This window comes from Myxine glutinosa, chromosome 11, assembly GCF_964187855.1.
Source record: "Myxine glutinosa chromosome 11, kmMyxGlut1.1, whole genome shotgun sequence".
Lineage (NCBI taxonomy): Eukaryota > Metazoa > Chordata > Myxini > Myxiniformes > Myxinidae > Myxine > Myxine glutinosa.
This window is the reverse complement of record NC_136271.1, coordinates 108,104,287-108,120,152: the sequence shown is the minus strand read 5'-3', so window position 1 is coordinate 108,120,152 and position 15,866 is coordinate 108,104,287. Positions and strand designations below refer to the sequence as shown.

Sequence of the window (15,866 nt, the reverse complement as noted above, 5' to 3'; positions counted from 1 at the left end):
TTCCAGACGCGGGCTGGCAGGGTAGTTCGCCACCCCAAACGCTACGGGTGGACCGACTGACATGGAATGACGTACCCTAATCAATTAATGCTGACGCACGCTTGCGATCTGCCTAGCGGCAGTATAGTTCTAACGGTGGGGAGAATGTAGTGAAATTATACCAAAGTTGAACCCAGGGGAGTTACTCGCTTCAGCCACTGAAGGGGGTCTATAAAACCTGGGACGTCCGCGACGCGGAGCCACTCCTGTGACATTTACTTTACATGTAGTCTTGAATGGTACGTATATGCTAGACTCACACATATATGCTAGACTAGCTTGCTTTGTCTATTATTATCGGTCCGGTCAGTATGATACCAAGATCCTGATATCTATTGCATGATTGTATTTTACAGGATTATGCCAAAGATCTAATTGAGATTAAACCTACCTATGGGACGAAGTTGTGGATCTGGTTGATTTTCACAACATCATCATTAACATATTTTATTCCACATGGAGAGTTCTTTACAATGAGCCATGTCTCAATTTTTTCTATTCAGCACTTTCGGAGATATAGAGGTGCAAAGTTTTTCGGTTTTTCCAAGATGGTGGCTGAACCACGTGACCGATGACGTCATCATTATTTGTTTTCTAAACTAATTTATTCTGAGATTATACTCAAGAAATTTCATCTTGATCGGATGAAGTTTTGTACTTGTCGAATTATGACGTCATAATGGAGGCACCTATGACATCATCATTAACATAGTTTATTCCCCATGGAGAGTTCTTTGCAATGAGCCATGTCTCATTTTTTTCTATTCAGCACTTTCGGAGATATAGAGGTGCAAAGGTTTGCGTTTTTTCCAAGATGGCGGCCAAACCATGTGACCGATGACGTCATCATTATTATTTTTTTCTGCACCAGTTTATGCCGACATGGCACTCAAGAAATTGCATCTTGATTGGATGAAGTTTTGTACTTGTCGAATTATCGAATTATGACGTCATAATGGAGGCCTTGGGCCGAGAGTTAAAAATTGGGCACAGTCTATTCCAGGGCAAGACAAATATGTGTATAAAGTTTGGCGATTCTATGTGCAATGGTGTAGACGTAGTACTGCGCACAACAGACAAACAGACAGACAGACAGACAGACAGACAGACAGACAGACAGACAGACAAACCAACCAACCAACATACTTGCCGGAATCTTTTCCGGCAAGTAACAAACAGATGAAAAATCACTCATAGAGCGACACTTGGCAAAAGAGAACAAAGCAGAATGGCACTCAGGAGACAGTAGAGCATCCTTTTGACCTCGTATATAATTGGTGGTTGAATTTGGTTAGCTGACATGAAAATCCGATTCAAATTTCAAGTGAATCGAATGAAAATTGAGGATTTTAGAAATTTGAAAAAAGTGGTTGACCTTTGGCCTATGTTGATCTCAAAAATAGTTGGTGGTTGAATTCAGTCCGCCGATATGTAAATCCTCTTCAAATTTCAAGTCAATCGGATGAAAATTGAGGATTTTAGAAATTTGAAATGGTTGTTGACCTTTGGCCTATGTTGACCTTTTGGCCGATGCTGATCTCAAAAATAGTTGGTGGTTGAATTCAGTTTGCCGATATGTATATCCTATTCAAATTAAGTCATCGGATGAAAATTGAGGATTTTAGAAATTTGAAAAAAGTAGTTGACCTTTGGCCTATGTTGACCTTTTGACCCCAACAATATATAGGATTTTGTCGGACCACAAACTCTAGCATTTGGTAAGGTTTCGTGAAGATCGGTTTAAAATCGTGTCCTGTAGGCAAGTATAAGTGAGCGGACAGACAAACAAACGCACACAAATGAAAAATCACTCCTAGAGTGACACTTGGCAAAAGCTAACAAAGTAGCATGGCACTCAGTGGGGCATCCTTTTGACTTCAAAAATAATTAGTGGTTGAATTCAGTGACATGATATGCAAACCGTCTTCAAAGTTTAAGTTAATTGGATGAAAATTGACAATTTTAGAAATTCGGCCTATGTTGACCTTTTTGCCTATGTTGACCTCAAAAATTGTTGGTGGTTGCTTTCAGTAAAGTGATATGAAAATCCTTTTTAAAGTTCAAGCCAATCGGATGAAAATTGACGATTTTAGGAATTTGAAATTGTTGTTGACCTTTGACCTATGGTGATCCCAAAAATAGTTGGTGGTTGAATTTAGTTTGCTGATATGTAAATCCCATTCAAATTTCAAGTGAATCAGATGAAAATTGAGGATTTTAGAAATTTGAAATTGTTGTTGACTTTTGGTCTATGTTGACCTTTTGGCCTATGTTGATCTCATAAATAGTTGGTGGTTGAATTCAGTCTGCCGATATGTAAATCCTCTTCAAATTTCGTCAATCAGATGAAAATTGAGGATTTTAGAAATTTGAAATGGTTGTTGACCTTTTGGCCTATGCTGATCTCAAAAATAGTTGGTGGTTGAATTCAATTTTCCAACATGTATATCTTATTCAAATTTCAAGTCAATCGGATGAAAATTGAGGATTTTAGAAATTTGAAATTGTTGTTGACTTTTGGCATATTGGCCTATGGTGATCTCAAAAATAGTTGGTGGTTGAATTCAGTTTGCTGATATGTAAATCCCATTCAAATTTCAAGTCAATCGGATGAAAATTGAGGATTTTAGAAATTCAGAAAAAGTGGTTGACCTTTGGCCTATGTTGACCTTTTGACCTATGCTGATCTAAAAATAGTTTGTGGTTGAATTCAGTTAGCTGATATGAAAATCCTCTTCAAATTTCAAGTCAATCAGATGAAAATTGAGGATTTTAGAAATTCGGAAAAAGTGGTTGACCTTTGGCCTATGTTGACCTTTTGACCTATGCTGATCTTAAAAATAGTTGGTGGTTGAATTCAGTTAGCTGAAATGTATATCTATCTATAATTCCAGTAATCTCTGTGTGTATGTATGTATGTATGTATGTATGTATGTATGTATGTCTGTGACCGCTGTTTCTCGACAACCACGGGTCCAATATACTTGAAACTTGCCAGGTATATTGCTGGGGACCCGAGGATGTGCCTTTTCAAGGTTTCATATTAATCGGACAAGTAGTTACCGAGCTATGTCCAAAAAACGATTCAACCAATCAGAGAGCAGCGAGTTATCACGTGTGCCGAACGTGGCGAACAGACTCTGCCTCGGACGGCACATTTGAGAGCGTATTCATTTATTTCACGTTGGCAAACTATGTTGGCATTAAACTATGTTTTAAAACTAATTAAAACTAATTTGCGATTCTTTCGCTTTCCTGCGCGTTTGTGCACGCTATGGCGATTTCTTTTCCAAACTCCGCAAGCCGTTCGCTTTGCACCAAACCATTTCATGTAAATAGAGGGGGGGGATTGTCACCGTACTCGCAAGCCGTTCGCTTTGGACCAAACCATTTCATGTAAATAGAGGGGGGGGATATAATTTTAGATATATATATAGTACGGGCATGCCCTAGTTGTTATGAATTTGGATAAAGGAATATCTAAAGCCAGATAGATGTGTGTAGGTAGGTATTCGACTGTTGCGATAGGGAAACAACCTTGGAATAAGTTCTGTGTTTTTAGGCGGTTTGTCGGGATAAGGGTATACCTGTGAACATACCAGGATGTTTGGGTGTTAAATAGTGTAGGGAATAAGATAACACCCCCTTGTGTGTCAGACCTGGTAATCATTCCTTTGTCCCTTATGGCAATGCACTCCTATAAACACTTAGATAGGCCCTTTAGTGCACACAGTAATTAAATCCCCTTCCCTTACAATGACTTTGGAAGACGGACAGGAGCCAGATCGGGGCACCGCCGGGTGGCTGCTGCCGGCCGCACCATCAGCTGGCCTGGTAACATCGCGCAAAGACGAGCTGTAACCATGCCCAGGGAACGTGTGATTGGTTGACGCGGCAGGCGCGATCCTCCAGCCAATCAGCGCTGAAGGCGCGAACCTGGGGCGAATCAGCGGCGGTGACGTGGAGAGATGCGAGAAGGTTCGGTGAACGGCGGGAGGCTACGAGGCGCTGATTGGGTGGCGTGCCAAGGCTGACGTCACCGCCGCAGGTTATAAAAGGGCGTGCCGGACGACATTTTCTCTTGCGCTGCACATCCCTCTCTGGCGCTCTTGCGCTGCACATCCCTCTCTGGCGCTCTTGCGCTGCACGTCCATCTCGGGCGCTCTTGCGCTGCACATCCCTCTATGGCGCTCTTGCGCTGCACATCCCTCTCTGGCGCTCTTGCGCTGCACATCCCTCTCGGGCTGTCTTGCACTGCACAACATTTCAGCAGCTCTTAGTTAGCAGCTCTCTTGGGTTTTCATAGCGTGCATTCGCATTTGCTCTCCTTTGGCCCTCTCTCCCTTTTTGCCCGTTCTTCTTGGCTGGTCTCTTGACGATGCACAACATCTTGTGCTCTCTGCGCTGAGATTGGAGATTGCGTTCTTCGTGGTGCTTGGAGCGGTGCTCGGTGCTTTTGGTGCTGTGAGCGGGCGGGACCTCGTGCGCGATCGATTTGGAGCTTGGAGCGAGGCGTGCCGCTGAACAGACGAGGCCGGGGCGAGTGGGTCGTTCGAGGCCTGGTGGCGCACATGCGGGGCCGAACAGAGCCGCGTTGGACGACACACTACAAGACGGCGGACAGTTAAGACGCCCCACATTTCACACATTTCATACACGCCATAAGCTTTATTTTCCTTTCATTCATCCCTGTGTCCTGTTGTTGAGTCTGGTGTGTGGGTTCCCAATTTAGGATTATCATTTATTTACGGTCGCATTTCATTGTATCGGGTTCCGTTTAATAAATCACGATTTTTGTACATTAAATCTTGGGTTGTTCGAGTTCGTTAATTCCCGACAGGACCGGAGCTGCAGTCGGCGCGCTCCAAGTAAGCGCTTTTTCCGCTTCTTCCTCTTCTCTTCTTCTTCCCACGCTTCATAGTCAAATCCGTGTTTGGTCGTCGCCTCCATTAAATCCGTTTGGTCCATCCGCAGTCCCTGGTGTTAACCGGAGGGATTCGCACGACAATATCTTATTCAAATTTCAAGTCAATTGGATAAAAATTGAGGATTTTAGAAATTTGAAAAAAGTGGTTGACCTTTGGCCTATGTTGACCTTTTGACCCCAAAAATATATAGGATTTTGTCGGACCACGAACTCTACCATTTGGTGAAGCCACTCGAGTCAAACGCGCCAGACGAGCCACTCGAGTCAAACGTGCCAGACGAGCCACTCGAGTCAAACGTGCCGGACGAGCCACTCGAGTCAAACGTGCCGGACGAGCCACTCGAGTCAAACGCGCCAGACGAGCCACTCGAGTCAAACGCGCCAGACGAGCCACTCGAGTCAAACGCGCCAAACGGGCCACTCGAGGCGAATGCGCCAGACGAGCCACTCAAGGCGAACGTTCCACACGAGCCACTCGAGTCAAACGTGCCAGACGAGCCACTCGAGTCAAACGCGCCAGGCGAGCCACTCGAGTCAAACGCGCCAGACGAGCCACTCGAGTCAAACGCGCCAGACGAGCCACTCGAGTCAAACGCGCCACTCGAGGCGAATGCGCCAGACGAGCCACTCAAGGCGAACGTGCCACACGAGTCAAACGTGCCAGACGAGCCACTCGAGTCAAACGCGCCAGGCGAGCCACTCGAGTCAAACGCGCCAGACGAGCCACTCGAGTCAAACGCGCCAGACGAGCCACTCGAGTCAAACGTGCCAGACGAGCCACTCAAGTCAAACGTGCCAGACGAGCCACTAGAGGTGAACGCGCCAGACGAGCCACTGGAGGCGAACGCGGCCACTCGAGGCGAACGCGCCAGACGAGTAACTCGAGGAGAACACGCCAGACGAGCCACTCGAGGTGAACGCGCCAGACGAGCCATTCGAGGCAAACGCGTCAGACGAGCCACTCGAGTCAAACGTGCCAGACGAGCCACTCGAGTCAAACGTGCCAGACGAACCACTCGAATCAAACGCGCCAGACGAGCCACTCGAGTCAAACGCACCAGACGAGCCACTCGAGTCAAACGCGCCAGACGAGCCACTCGAGGGGAAGGCGCCAGACGAGCCACTCGAGGCGAACGTGCCAGACGAGCCACTCGAGGCGAACGTGCCAGACGAGCCACTCGAGGCGAACGTGCCAGACGAGCCACTCGAGGCGAACGTGCCAGACAAGCCACTCGAGGCGAATGCGCCAGACAAGCCACTCGAGTCAGACGTGCCAGACGAGCCACTCGAGTCAGACGTGCCAGACGAGCCACTCGAGTCAAACGCGCCAGACAAGCCACTCGAGTCAAACGTGCCAGACGAGCCACTCGAGTCAAACGCGCCATACACGCCGCTCGAGGCGAACGCGCCAGACATGCTGCTCGAGGCGAACGCGCCAGACATGCTGCACAAGGCGAACGCGCCATACACGCCGCTCGAGGCGAACGCACCAGACATGCCGCTCGAGGCGAATGCACCAGACATGCCGCTTGAGGCGAACGCGCCAGACACACCGCACGAGGTGAGCGCGCCAGACATGCCGCTCGAGGCGAACATGCCAGACATGCCGCTCGAGGCGAACGTGCCGGATGTGCCGCTTGAGGAAAATGCGCACAACGAGCCTCTGCAGGCAAATGAGCGGGACGAGCCGCCTGAGGGGAATGTGTTGGGTGAACTGCTCGAGGTGAACGAGTAGAGTTAAAGGTGTTGGTATAATCCAATTTTACAACTTACCATGCAAAGAATCCCGGCATGTTCAGTGGTTTGGTTAACATTTGCTCCCAGTAGCAGGAAACACTCGGCAACATCAGCGTCCCCTTCAACACATGCCTCAAGTAGCATTTGGTCAACAAAATCTTGTTGCAAGGTCATCACCGCAATACATCGTGCACTCAGCTGCAGCAGCTGGGACAAAAACAATGATCCAGCCACACACGCATGATGATATGTCACACATTGACATGTAACAAACTGTATCAATCGCATCAAATGATTCTACCTCCAAATGTTTTAATCAAGTGCAAATTGTAACAAACTATGAATCGCTTCAAATGAAGTTTCGATTTCCATTTAGCTAACTCCCATGGAATTTACTTTGTATCATCTTCAAACATCATGTTGAAAACTACTGTTAACACCAATGGTGTACTGAGCATAGCAAGACTACTTACCTGAACTTGACACCGAATTTTGATTGGCCGGTTTACTTCTCAGGTGCAGAGTTATATATTAACACCAAAGAGGCAGTAGTGATGGTAGGAGTGTAGGCAAGGTTTAAGGTAGGAGCAATATCTGCAGGGGTTTAGGGTAAGGGGAGTGAAGGTAGGGGGAGTGAAGGTAGGAGGAGTGTAGACAGGGTTTCAAGGTAGTAGTGAAGGTAGGAGGAGTGAAGGTAGGAGGAGTGAAGGTAGGAGGAGTGTCGGTAGTGATGAGGGTGTGGGGTTAGGGTTGTATCAGAGTGGTGTCAATAATAAGCAGATAAAAGTAAAAGCTATACAATTAAATAAAGGTGCTTTTGAAAGCACCTAAATACAATACAAAATTATTGTGATACGATTAATAATTTTTAAAATGTATTTAGAGTACAAAACAGGTATTGGTCAGAATGAAGGAATGTGGCTCATTTGCACTATGAAGTAGTCTATTCCAAGGGGGCTTCATCATTTGGAGGTGTTCCTAACTTTGAAAAGATCTAACCATTTACTTCCTCACGAGGTGCAAGAGATTTGATTGCACAGCAATATGTTTCTATGATGTGTCATGCAGGCATGTTCTCACATATGGTGTTCAGTTTCTCATGGTATTGGCTTGTTTTTGGAGATGCCCTGCTTTTCCTATTTTTGTCTTTCATTCTCTCGGAAGCAAATTTCAGCTTTCACATTTTATCCTGCATTTGCAGAACATGCACGCCCGTGGATAACAGCTGAGCGGAAATAGGAACGAACAGATTTGCATTCCTTGAGCTCGATACCAGTTCGCTCTGTACAAACTCTTCTTCCCAAAGCACCAGCAACTCTCCTGCAGGAACGCTTTACTGGAAAAGTGGAGGATGGGCAGGGTTTCCTTGGTGGAGGGCACAGGCAGGGTTTCCTTGGTGGAGGGCAGGCAGGGTTTCCTTGGTGGAGGGCACAGGCAGGGTTTCCTTGGTGGAGGGCACAGGCAGGGTTTCCTTGGTGGAGGGCACAGGCAGGGTTTCCTTGGTGGAGGGCAGGCAGGGTTTCCTTGGTGGAGGGCACAGGCAGGGTTTCCTTGGTGGAGGGCAGGCAGGGTTTCCTTGGTGGAGGACAGGCAGGGTTTCCTTGGTAGAGGACAGGGTTTCCTTGGTGGGGGAGGGGCAGAGATTCCTTGGTGGGGGGCAGATTCCTTGGTGGGGGGCAAAGATTCCTTGGTGGGGGGCAGAGATTCCTTGGTGGGGGGCAGGGTTTCCTTGGCGAGGGGCAGGGTTTCCTTGGCGAGGGGCAGAGATTCCTTGGCGAATCGCACAGATTCCTTGGCAGGGGGCAGAGATTCCTTGGTGGGGGCAGGGTTTCATTGGTGGAGGGCAGGGTTTCATTGGTGGAGGGCAGGGTTTCCTTGGTGGGGGGTAGAGTTTCCTTGGTGGGGGGGCAGAGATTCCTTGGTGGGGGGAAGAGATTCATTGGCGGGCGGAAGAGATTCATTGGTGGGCGGCAGAGATTCCTTGGCGAGGGGCAGATTTTCCTTGGCGGGGGGCAGAGATTCCTTGGCGGGGGGCAGAGATTCATTGGTGGAGGGCAGGGTTTCCTTGGTGGGGGTAGAGTTTCCTTGGTGGGGGCAGGGTTTTCTTGGTGGGGGCAGAGATTCCTCTGTGGGGGCAGGGTTTTCTCGGTGGAGGACAGGGTTTCCTCGGTGGGGGGTAGGGTTTCCTCGGTGGAGGGCAGGGTTTCCTCGGTGGAGGGCAGGGTTTCCTCGGTGGAGGGCAGGGTTTCCTCAGTGGAGGGCAGGGTTTCCTCGGTGGAGGGCAGGGTTTCCTCGGTGGAGGGCAGGGTTTCCTCGGTGGAGGGCAGGGTTTCCTCGGTGGAGGGCAGGGTTTCCTTGGTGGAGAGCAGGGTTTCCTTGGCAGAGGGCAGGGTTTCCTTGGTGGAGGACAGGGTTTCCTTGGTAGAGGACAGGGTTTCCTTGGTGGAGGGCAGGGTTTCCTTGGTGGAGAGCAGGGTTTCCTTGATGGAGGGCAGATTTTCCTTGGTGGCAGGCAGAGTTTCCTTGGTGGAGGGCAGCGTTTCCTTGGTGGAGGCCAGAGTTTCCTTGGTTGGGAGTGGGGGGAAGCATCTCCTTGCGGGAGGGCATCAGTTATGTGGGAGTGGGCACTGCTCAGTTTGCTCAAGCAAAGGAACAGTTTTCAGTGTAAATAGGGTAGAAGATATTTAAAGGGCAAGCTCTGCTGTCATTATTTAAAGTGAAACACTGGGATGTTAAGATAAATTGATATGCAGAGCTTTAACTCTTTAACTGCCCCATTTTTGAAAGCCGACACAAGAACAGTGGAAATGAAGTATTCAATAACCTACATTTTTCGGAGTTAAGCCATATCCTCTACGTATCCCCTCCAATGAACGCCTGCAAACCTCTTGTCCTTGTTGCAAATGGATCTGTCTCAGATGGTGAAGTATGCAGGAATGAAAGGTCTGCTGTACCAAGGCCTGTAGTCCAGACCGACCTCGTCGCATCAGCACCAAGGCTGCCTTGCAAGCCTGTAAATAGGAACCAAAAACAAATACAAGGAGCAGGTATCCCAGTGTATTTGTGGAAAGTCCTGTATTCCAAACATATCTTAAATGTTTACTGAATGACAACTTGATGCTCATCTAAAAACATGAAAATGGTATTTAATATCACCGCTTTGGGTGATTGTTCGAAGATTTTGATCACTTTATAATGCAATGTTGTGCCTCCCAGAACCAACCCCCTAAAACATCAGTGGAGTGACGTAATGTACCACATGACCTGATAGCACTATCAGTAGATGCCTTTTTATGCCTCTGCCAACAAAGTCACCAGAGGCATTATGTTTTCAGGTTGTCCGTCCAGCTATCCATCCATGTGTTCGTGAAAGGTTTTCATTACCACGATAACTTAAGAACGGCTGAAAGGATCCAAGTAAATAGTGGTACAAATACAGTCACGAGAAAAAGTAAGTACACCCCATGTAACGCTTTGACTTTTTCCACATATTTCAACATACAGCTATTTGATCTTCATTTTAACAATATTGATAGATAAAGGTGATATAATATAACAAATATCATGAAACATTTACATTTTGTAGTCCATTGTATAATTTAAATAAACATAAATGCAAATTTCGCATGTGGAAAAAGTAAGTACACCCCTACATTTATCACTACTTCAAATACCTAAAATTAGAATTAGGTGCACCAGCTCAGGTGCGAATGATGAGAACATCGTTAGAGAGGATCTTGGAGGAACCTGTCTTATTTAAACCTCAGACATTTAGTTTGCTTTGCTCTTTGTTGTTGAAGTGTGCGGTGTCACCATGCCTAGATCAAAAGAGCTCTCTGAGGCCTTCAGGAAGAAGGTTATAGATGCCTACGAGTCTGGGAAGGGATTTAAAAAGATCTCCAAACAATTTGAAATCAATCATTCGACTGTCCGGAAGAACATCTACAAGTGGAGAAGATTCCAAGCAACTGCCAACTTGTTCAGGCGAGGCTGCCCCAGCAAGTTCAGCCCGAGAACAGACCGCAAGATGCTGAAAGAAGTCTCTAAGAACCCCAGAATGTCATCACGGGACCTACAGGTAGCCCTTGCCACTGTTGATGTCAAAGTGCACGAGTCTACCATAAGAAAGAGGCTGCACAAATTTGATCTACATGGGAGGTGTGCCAGGAGGAAACCTTTGCTGTCCAGAAAGAACATCAGGGCAAGACTAAAGTTTGCCAATGAACACCGAGGCAAAGACCAGCACTTCTGGAAGAATGTGCTCTGGACAGATGAGTCAAAGGTAGAGCTATTTTGCCACAGTACCAGAAGACATGTTTGGCGAAAACCAAAGACAGCATTTGACCACAAGAACTTGATACCAACTGTAAAGCATGGTGGTGGAAATATTATGGTTTGGGCCAGCTTTGCTGCATCAGGGCCTCGGCAGCTCACCATCATAAAATCCACTATTAATTCTTCATTGTACCAGAGGGTGCTTGAGGATAATGTGAGGCCATCTGTCGGAAAGTTGAAGCTCAACCAAAGGTGGACCTTGCAACATGACAATGACCCTAAACACACCAGTAAATCCACCAAGGAATGGCTGAAAAGAAAGAAATGGAGGGTTCTGGAATGGTCAAGTCAAAGCCCGGATCTAAATCCCATCGAGATGTTGTGGGGGGATTTGAAACGAGCTGTGCATGCAAGAAACCCCTCAAACATTGCACAGCTGAAATAATTCTGCATGGAGGAGTGGGCAAAAATTTCTCCCAGTCGATGTCAGAGACTGGTAGACAGTTATAACAAACGCCTACTTGAGGTTGTTTCTGCCAAAGGGGGCAATACCACCTATTAGAGCCAAGGGTGTACTTACTTTTTCCACATGCGAAATTTGCATTTATGTTTATTTAAATTATACAATGGACTACATATAGCATACGCTATTATATGTCATGATATTTGTTTTATTATGTCACCTTTATCTGTCAATATTGTTGAAATGAAGATCAAATAGCTGTATGTTGAAATATGTTGAAAAAGTCCAAACTTTCCATGGGGTGTACTTACTTTTTCAAGTGACTATGTATAATGATGCAAAGATTAAATGATTATATTACGGGGTCAAGAGGTCAAAGGTCAGAGGTCCTGTTAGTTAAAAAATTTGTTGCCGAGCTAATCTGTGAACCAGTGACGGAATTTTGACCAAACTTGGTATAAGTATATATTATGAAGCGAAGATGAACTGATTGGATTTCGGCATCAAGAGTTTGTTGTTCTCATCAACAACAAACAGATTGTCCACATACAATATCCTCCCCAGAATATCTTTCATGTTTACCTTCCTGCTTACCAGCTCCATCACCATGATAAACAGGAGGGGGTGAAAGAGCTCCCCTGCCTCAAACCGATGTTCACATTAAACTCCTATGACATCCCAGAACCATCCAAAACTCTTCTTTTCATTCCCTTGTACATCCCTTCCACCAACACAACATCTTCTTGTTACTCCCATCCATATCAGTGTCACCATCACCATCTCTCTCACGAATTCACTCAGCATGGAATTCACTCAAAATAATTGCAGATAGTTAATTAAAACCATATACCACCCTCAAATAAATTTTATCGATGAAATCCAATTATTTTTTTATTACAATTCTAAATTCATGGTTTTTGCACCAACGCTCTGGGGATAACGAGTTTTTTTTTTTGTTTTTTTTTGTATACAAGATCGAGGCTCGTGAAAGAGCGAACATTAATCACACAGAAAGACAAACCGACACATAAAACATATAACATCGGGAGTGGTAGACAAGATGGGGAGAGAGGGGGAAGGACACAAACACAACATTTGAGAGCAGGGACCGAGAGACATGGAGACATCGAGAGATCTGAGAGAGGGCGAGGGCTTTGGGGGGGGGAGGGCATGGGAAGGGGGGGGGGGGTGGGAGAGGTATAACACATATGGACACTGCCAGGACTTCCAGGAAAGAAGTTGGAATTTCAAACAAGGTGGATCTGGGGTGAATTAGCGGGGGTAGAAAAGATCAAGGTTTTGGATGGGGGAAGATAAGAGATGGTGGTGAACAGCTGTTTTAAAGACCTGGAGGGAGGAGTGGGATTGAAGGGAGTGAGGGAGTTTGTTCCAGAGGCGGGAGAAAAGAGGAATGAAAGAGTGAAGGTGAGCAGAGAGCCAAGATTTCGGCAGTTTAACCATCAGAGGGTTGCTGGCAGATCTTGCGCGACCTGTAGGAATATTTGGGGGACAGAGCACAGAGAGAGCTGGGGGTGCAAGGCCGGAGAGGAGTCGGTAGAAGACAGAAAGACCACCTACCTGCCTGAGGTGAGTGAGTGAAAGGCCCTCGGAGATAGCGTCATCGCGGGAGATGGAGTGAGCTTACAAGGCAAAGCAGGATGCCAGACAGTGTCAAATGCCAGAGATATGTCCGGTGAGATGGTCCTAAACTCTTGTTTGAGATGGAGAGCTTCCAACTATTGCTGAGACAGGAGCAGAAGCACGTCCATAGTTTAGCGACCAGGAGAGAGTCCAAACTTATGGTCAGAGATCAGGCTGTTTGAGACCAGGAAAGACTTGACATCAGCAGCAATTATAGATTTCATGAATGCTTGTAGTTCACTGACCTATAGTTCTTGGCGTCTGTTTTTGCACCCTTCTTCTGACTGGGAGTGAGGTTTGCTGACTTCCATAAACAGGGGAGTTGGCCAAAAGAGAAGGACAGACTGAATAGGACAGATAGAGGGGAAGCAAGAACAGCAGAACCCTCCCCCTTCCAAATTTTCAGTTTTCCCTCCTGAGAGTATCCATCCTTCTGTATCCATCTTGTCCATCCCATGTGTCCATCCCTACATTTCACACTCCACCACATCCATTGTTTGTCCAAGTGTCCCTCTATTTTGTGCTTCAACACTGGTGCTGGTATTTCCCCCCTTTCTCGACGGCACTTTTGTTATGTTGCGTCCGGATTCGTTCAATGTACTAGTGCTAGCTCTTCCACGAGCCTTGACCTTGAATGCAAAAAAACCCCAAGAATATAGCTCGATTTTTTGTTACATTGATTTATGGGGGCTGATTATTGTCAGTGACCTTTAACAAGGTCAAGGACGTCCACTAGCGATCAGCCAATCACCTCAAATCACCTCTGTGAGTGATAAAGTGACCATTACAACCAGCATTTTAATAACAAAATAAATATCCTCACCTTCCACCTGTTAACACAGCACACAAGACATCACAGCAAAGCAGCGAGGAAGGCATGATCTCTCACCTGAACATTTATTTCCACATCTTCCGGATAAAGTCTTATTATATGGGTGATCACCTCTGCGAGGAGACTCACAATGGTGCATACCCACTTCCGCAGGGGAATCAGCACTTCCAACAGCTTGAGACACAAAACCTGGATACCTGCAACATTATTAATATTCCATCAGCCATTGGAGTCATTCTTAGGATAGCAAAATGTGGCTGTCAATTGGACTTTCAATCACAGCTCAAAATAACCTACAATGATCAAAATCTGATTAACGTTAAAAATAAATCACAGAATTGTACATGAAGTCTGGTTATATATTGAGTCTATTGTTGAATTGTACATGAAGTTAAACATTTAGGTTGACTTGCTTAGTGTTCTCAGTTGAATGCTTAGCTCATTGTGCTCGAGTTCCAGCATAAAATCTCACATAATGTTGATTTGTCCGTAGTCTACTAATGTCCTTGCCAGTCATTGAAATGCACATTGATGTCTCCTTGTCTAAGACTCTTAGATGTAATACTAATGACGTTGCGCACTGGTGGGAGGCCAAAAGCTCAAAAAAAAATGTTTTGAGAAATTTGGTGAAAACTCCCACGTGCAGAGAACCCAAAAGCTACACAGAAAATATGGGTGGCCTATCCCCAAAACTGTGGAAGTTGTATTGTGTAAAGTCAATGTACCTTTAATGAAAATGACGAAGCTGATAACAATGACGATGGTGTTGGCTAGGGAGAGAGAGGACATACAATCGTGGCCAAAAATATTGGCACCTTTGCACTGTTTTTCAAATAATGCACCATTTTTTACAGAAAATCGTTCAAATTAAAAAATATTTTTGTATCGACATATGCATTGCTTTGGTTTGTAGTGGGACAAAACAAAAAAAGCTGAAAAAATTATTAAATCTTAGCTTATTCCACACAGAAATCCTAAAATCGCCTGGACAATATTATTGGCACCTTTTAGAAGTTGTTAGAAATGATTAGATTTCAAGCCGGTGATTCTCCTTTACTGCAATAGGTGCCTGCAATATAAAAATCACTCATTCAACCAGTTTTAATAGAGAAAAGGAGTCATACTGCTGTTTTGTGTCACTGTATGTACCGCACTGAGCATGGAGAAAAGAAAGAAAACCAGAGAATTGTCTGAGGAGGTCAGACAAGATTGTAGCCAAGCATGGACAATCTCAAGGCTACAAGTCCATCTCCAGAGACCTTGATGTTCCTGTGTCCACCGTACGCAATGTTATCAGGAAGTTTAAGGCCCATAACACTATAGCCAACCTCCCTGGACGTGGTCGCAAGAGAAAACTTGATCGAAGATTGCAGCGAAAGATTGTTCGAATGGTGGAGAAAGCACCTCGATCAAATGCCAAACAGATTCAAGCTGACCTTCAGACACAAGGTACGACAGTTTGATCCTTCGCACCATCCGTCGCCAACTCAATGAAAGGGGGTTCGATGGTAGGAGACCCAGGAGGACCCCACTGCTAAGAAATCCTGACTGGAGTTTGCCAAAACACACCTGAACAAGCCAAAATTCTTCTGGGAGAATGTCCTATGGACAGATGAGAACAAATTTAAGCTTTTTGGTAAAGCACATCATTTCTATGTTTACAGAAAACAAAATGAAGCCTTCAAAGAAAAGAACACCTTCCCTACAAGCAAACATGGAGGAGTATCAGTGATGTTTTGGGGTTGCTGTGCTGCCTCTGGCATTGGGTGCCTTGAATGTGTACATGGCATCATGAAATGAAGAGATTACCAAGGCATTTTGGAGCGCAATGTCAACCCAGTGTCAGAACGCTGTGTCTCCGTCGAAGGTCATGGGTCTTGCAGCAGGACAATGACCCCAAACACTTCAAAAAGCACCCAGGAATGGTTCAACACAAAACGCTGGACTGTTCT

General features: G+C 45.8%; 1 protein-coding gene across 6 annotated transcripts in view; it reads right to left on the bottom strand.

Moving 5' to 3' along the window:
• LRRK2 (leucine rich repeat kinase 2) overlaps nucleotides 1–15,866 on the bottom strand; it is a 221,783-nt gene that overhangs the window by 151,285 nt on the left and 54,632 nt on the right. For all 6 annotated transcript variants that reach the window (XR_010986405.2, XR_010986404.2, XM_068131309.2 and 3 more), the window contains 3 exons: nucleotides 13,972–14,111; nucleotides 9,589–9,714; nucleotides 6,740–6,910 (listed from right to left, as the gene is read on the bottom strand). Coding sequence is in view for 4 of the 6 variants with exons in the window: in XM_068131309.2 (XP_067987410.2) it covers nucleotides 6,740–6,910; nucleotides 9,589–9,714; nucleotides 13,972–14,111 (437 nt within the window). In the remaining 2 variants the exon portion in view is untranslated. The remainder of the gene's footprint in view (nucleotides 1–6,739; nucleotides 6,911–9,588; nucleotides 9,715–13,971; nucleotides 14,112–15,866) is intronic.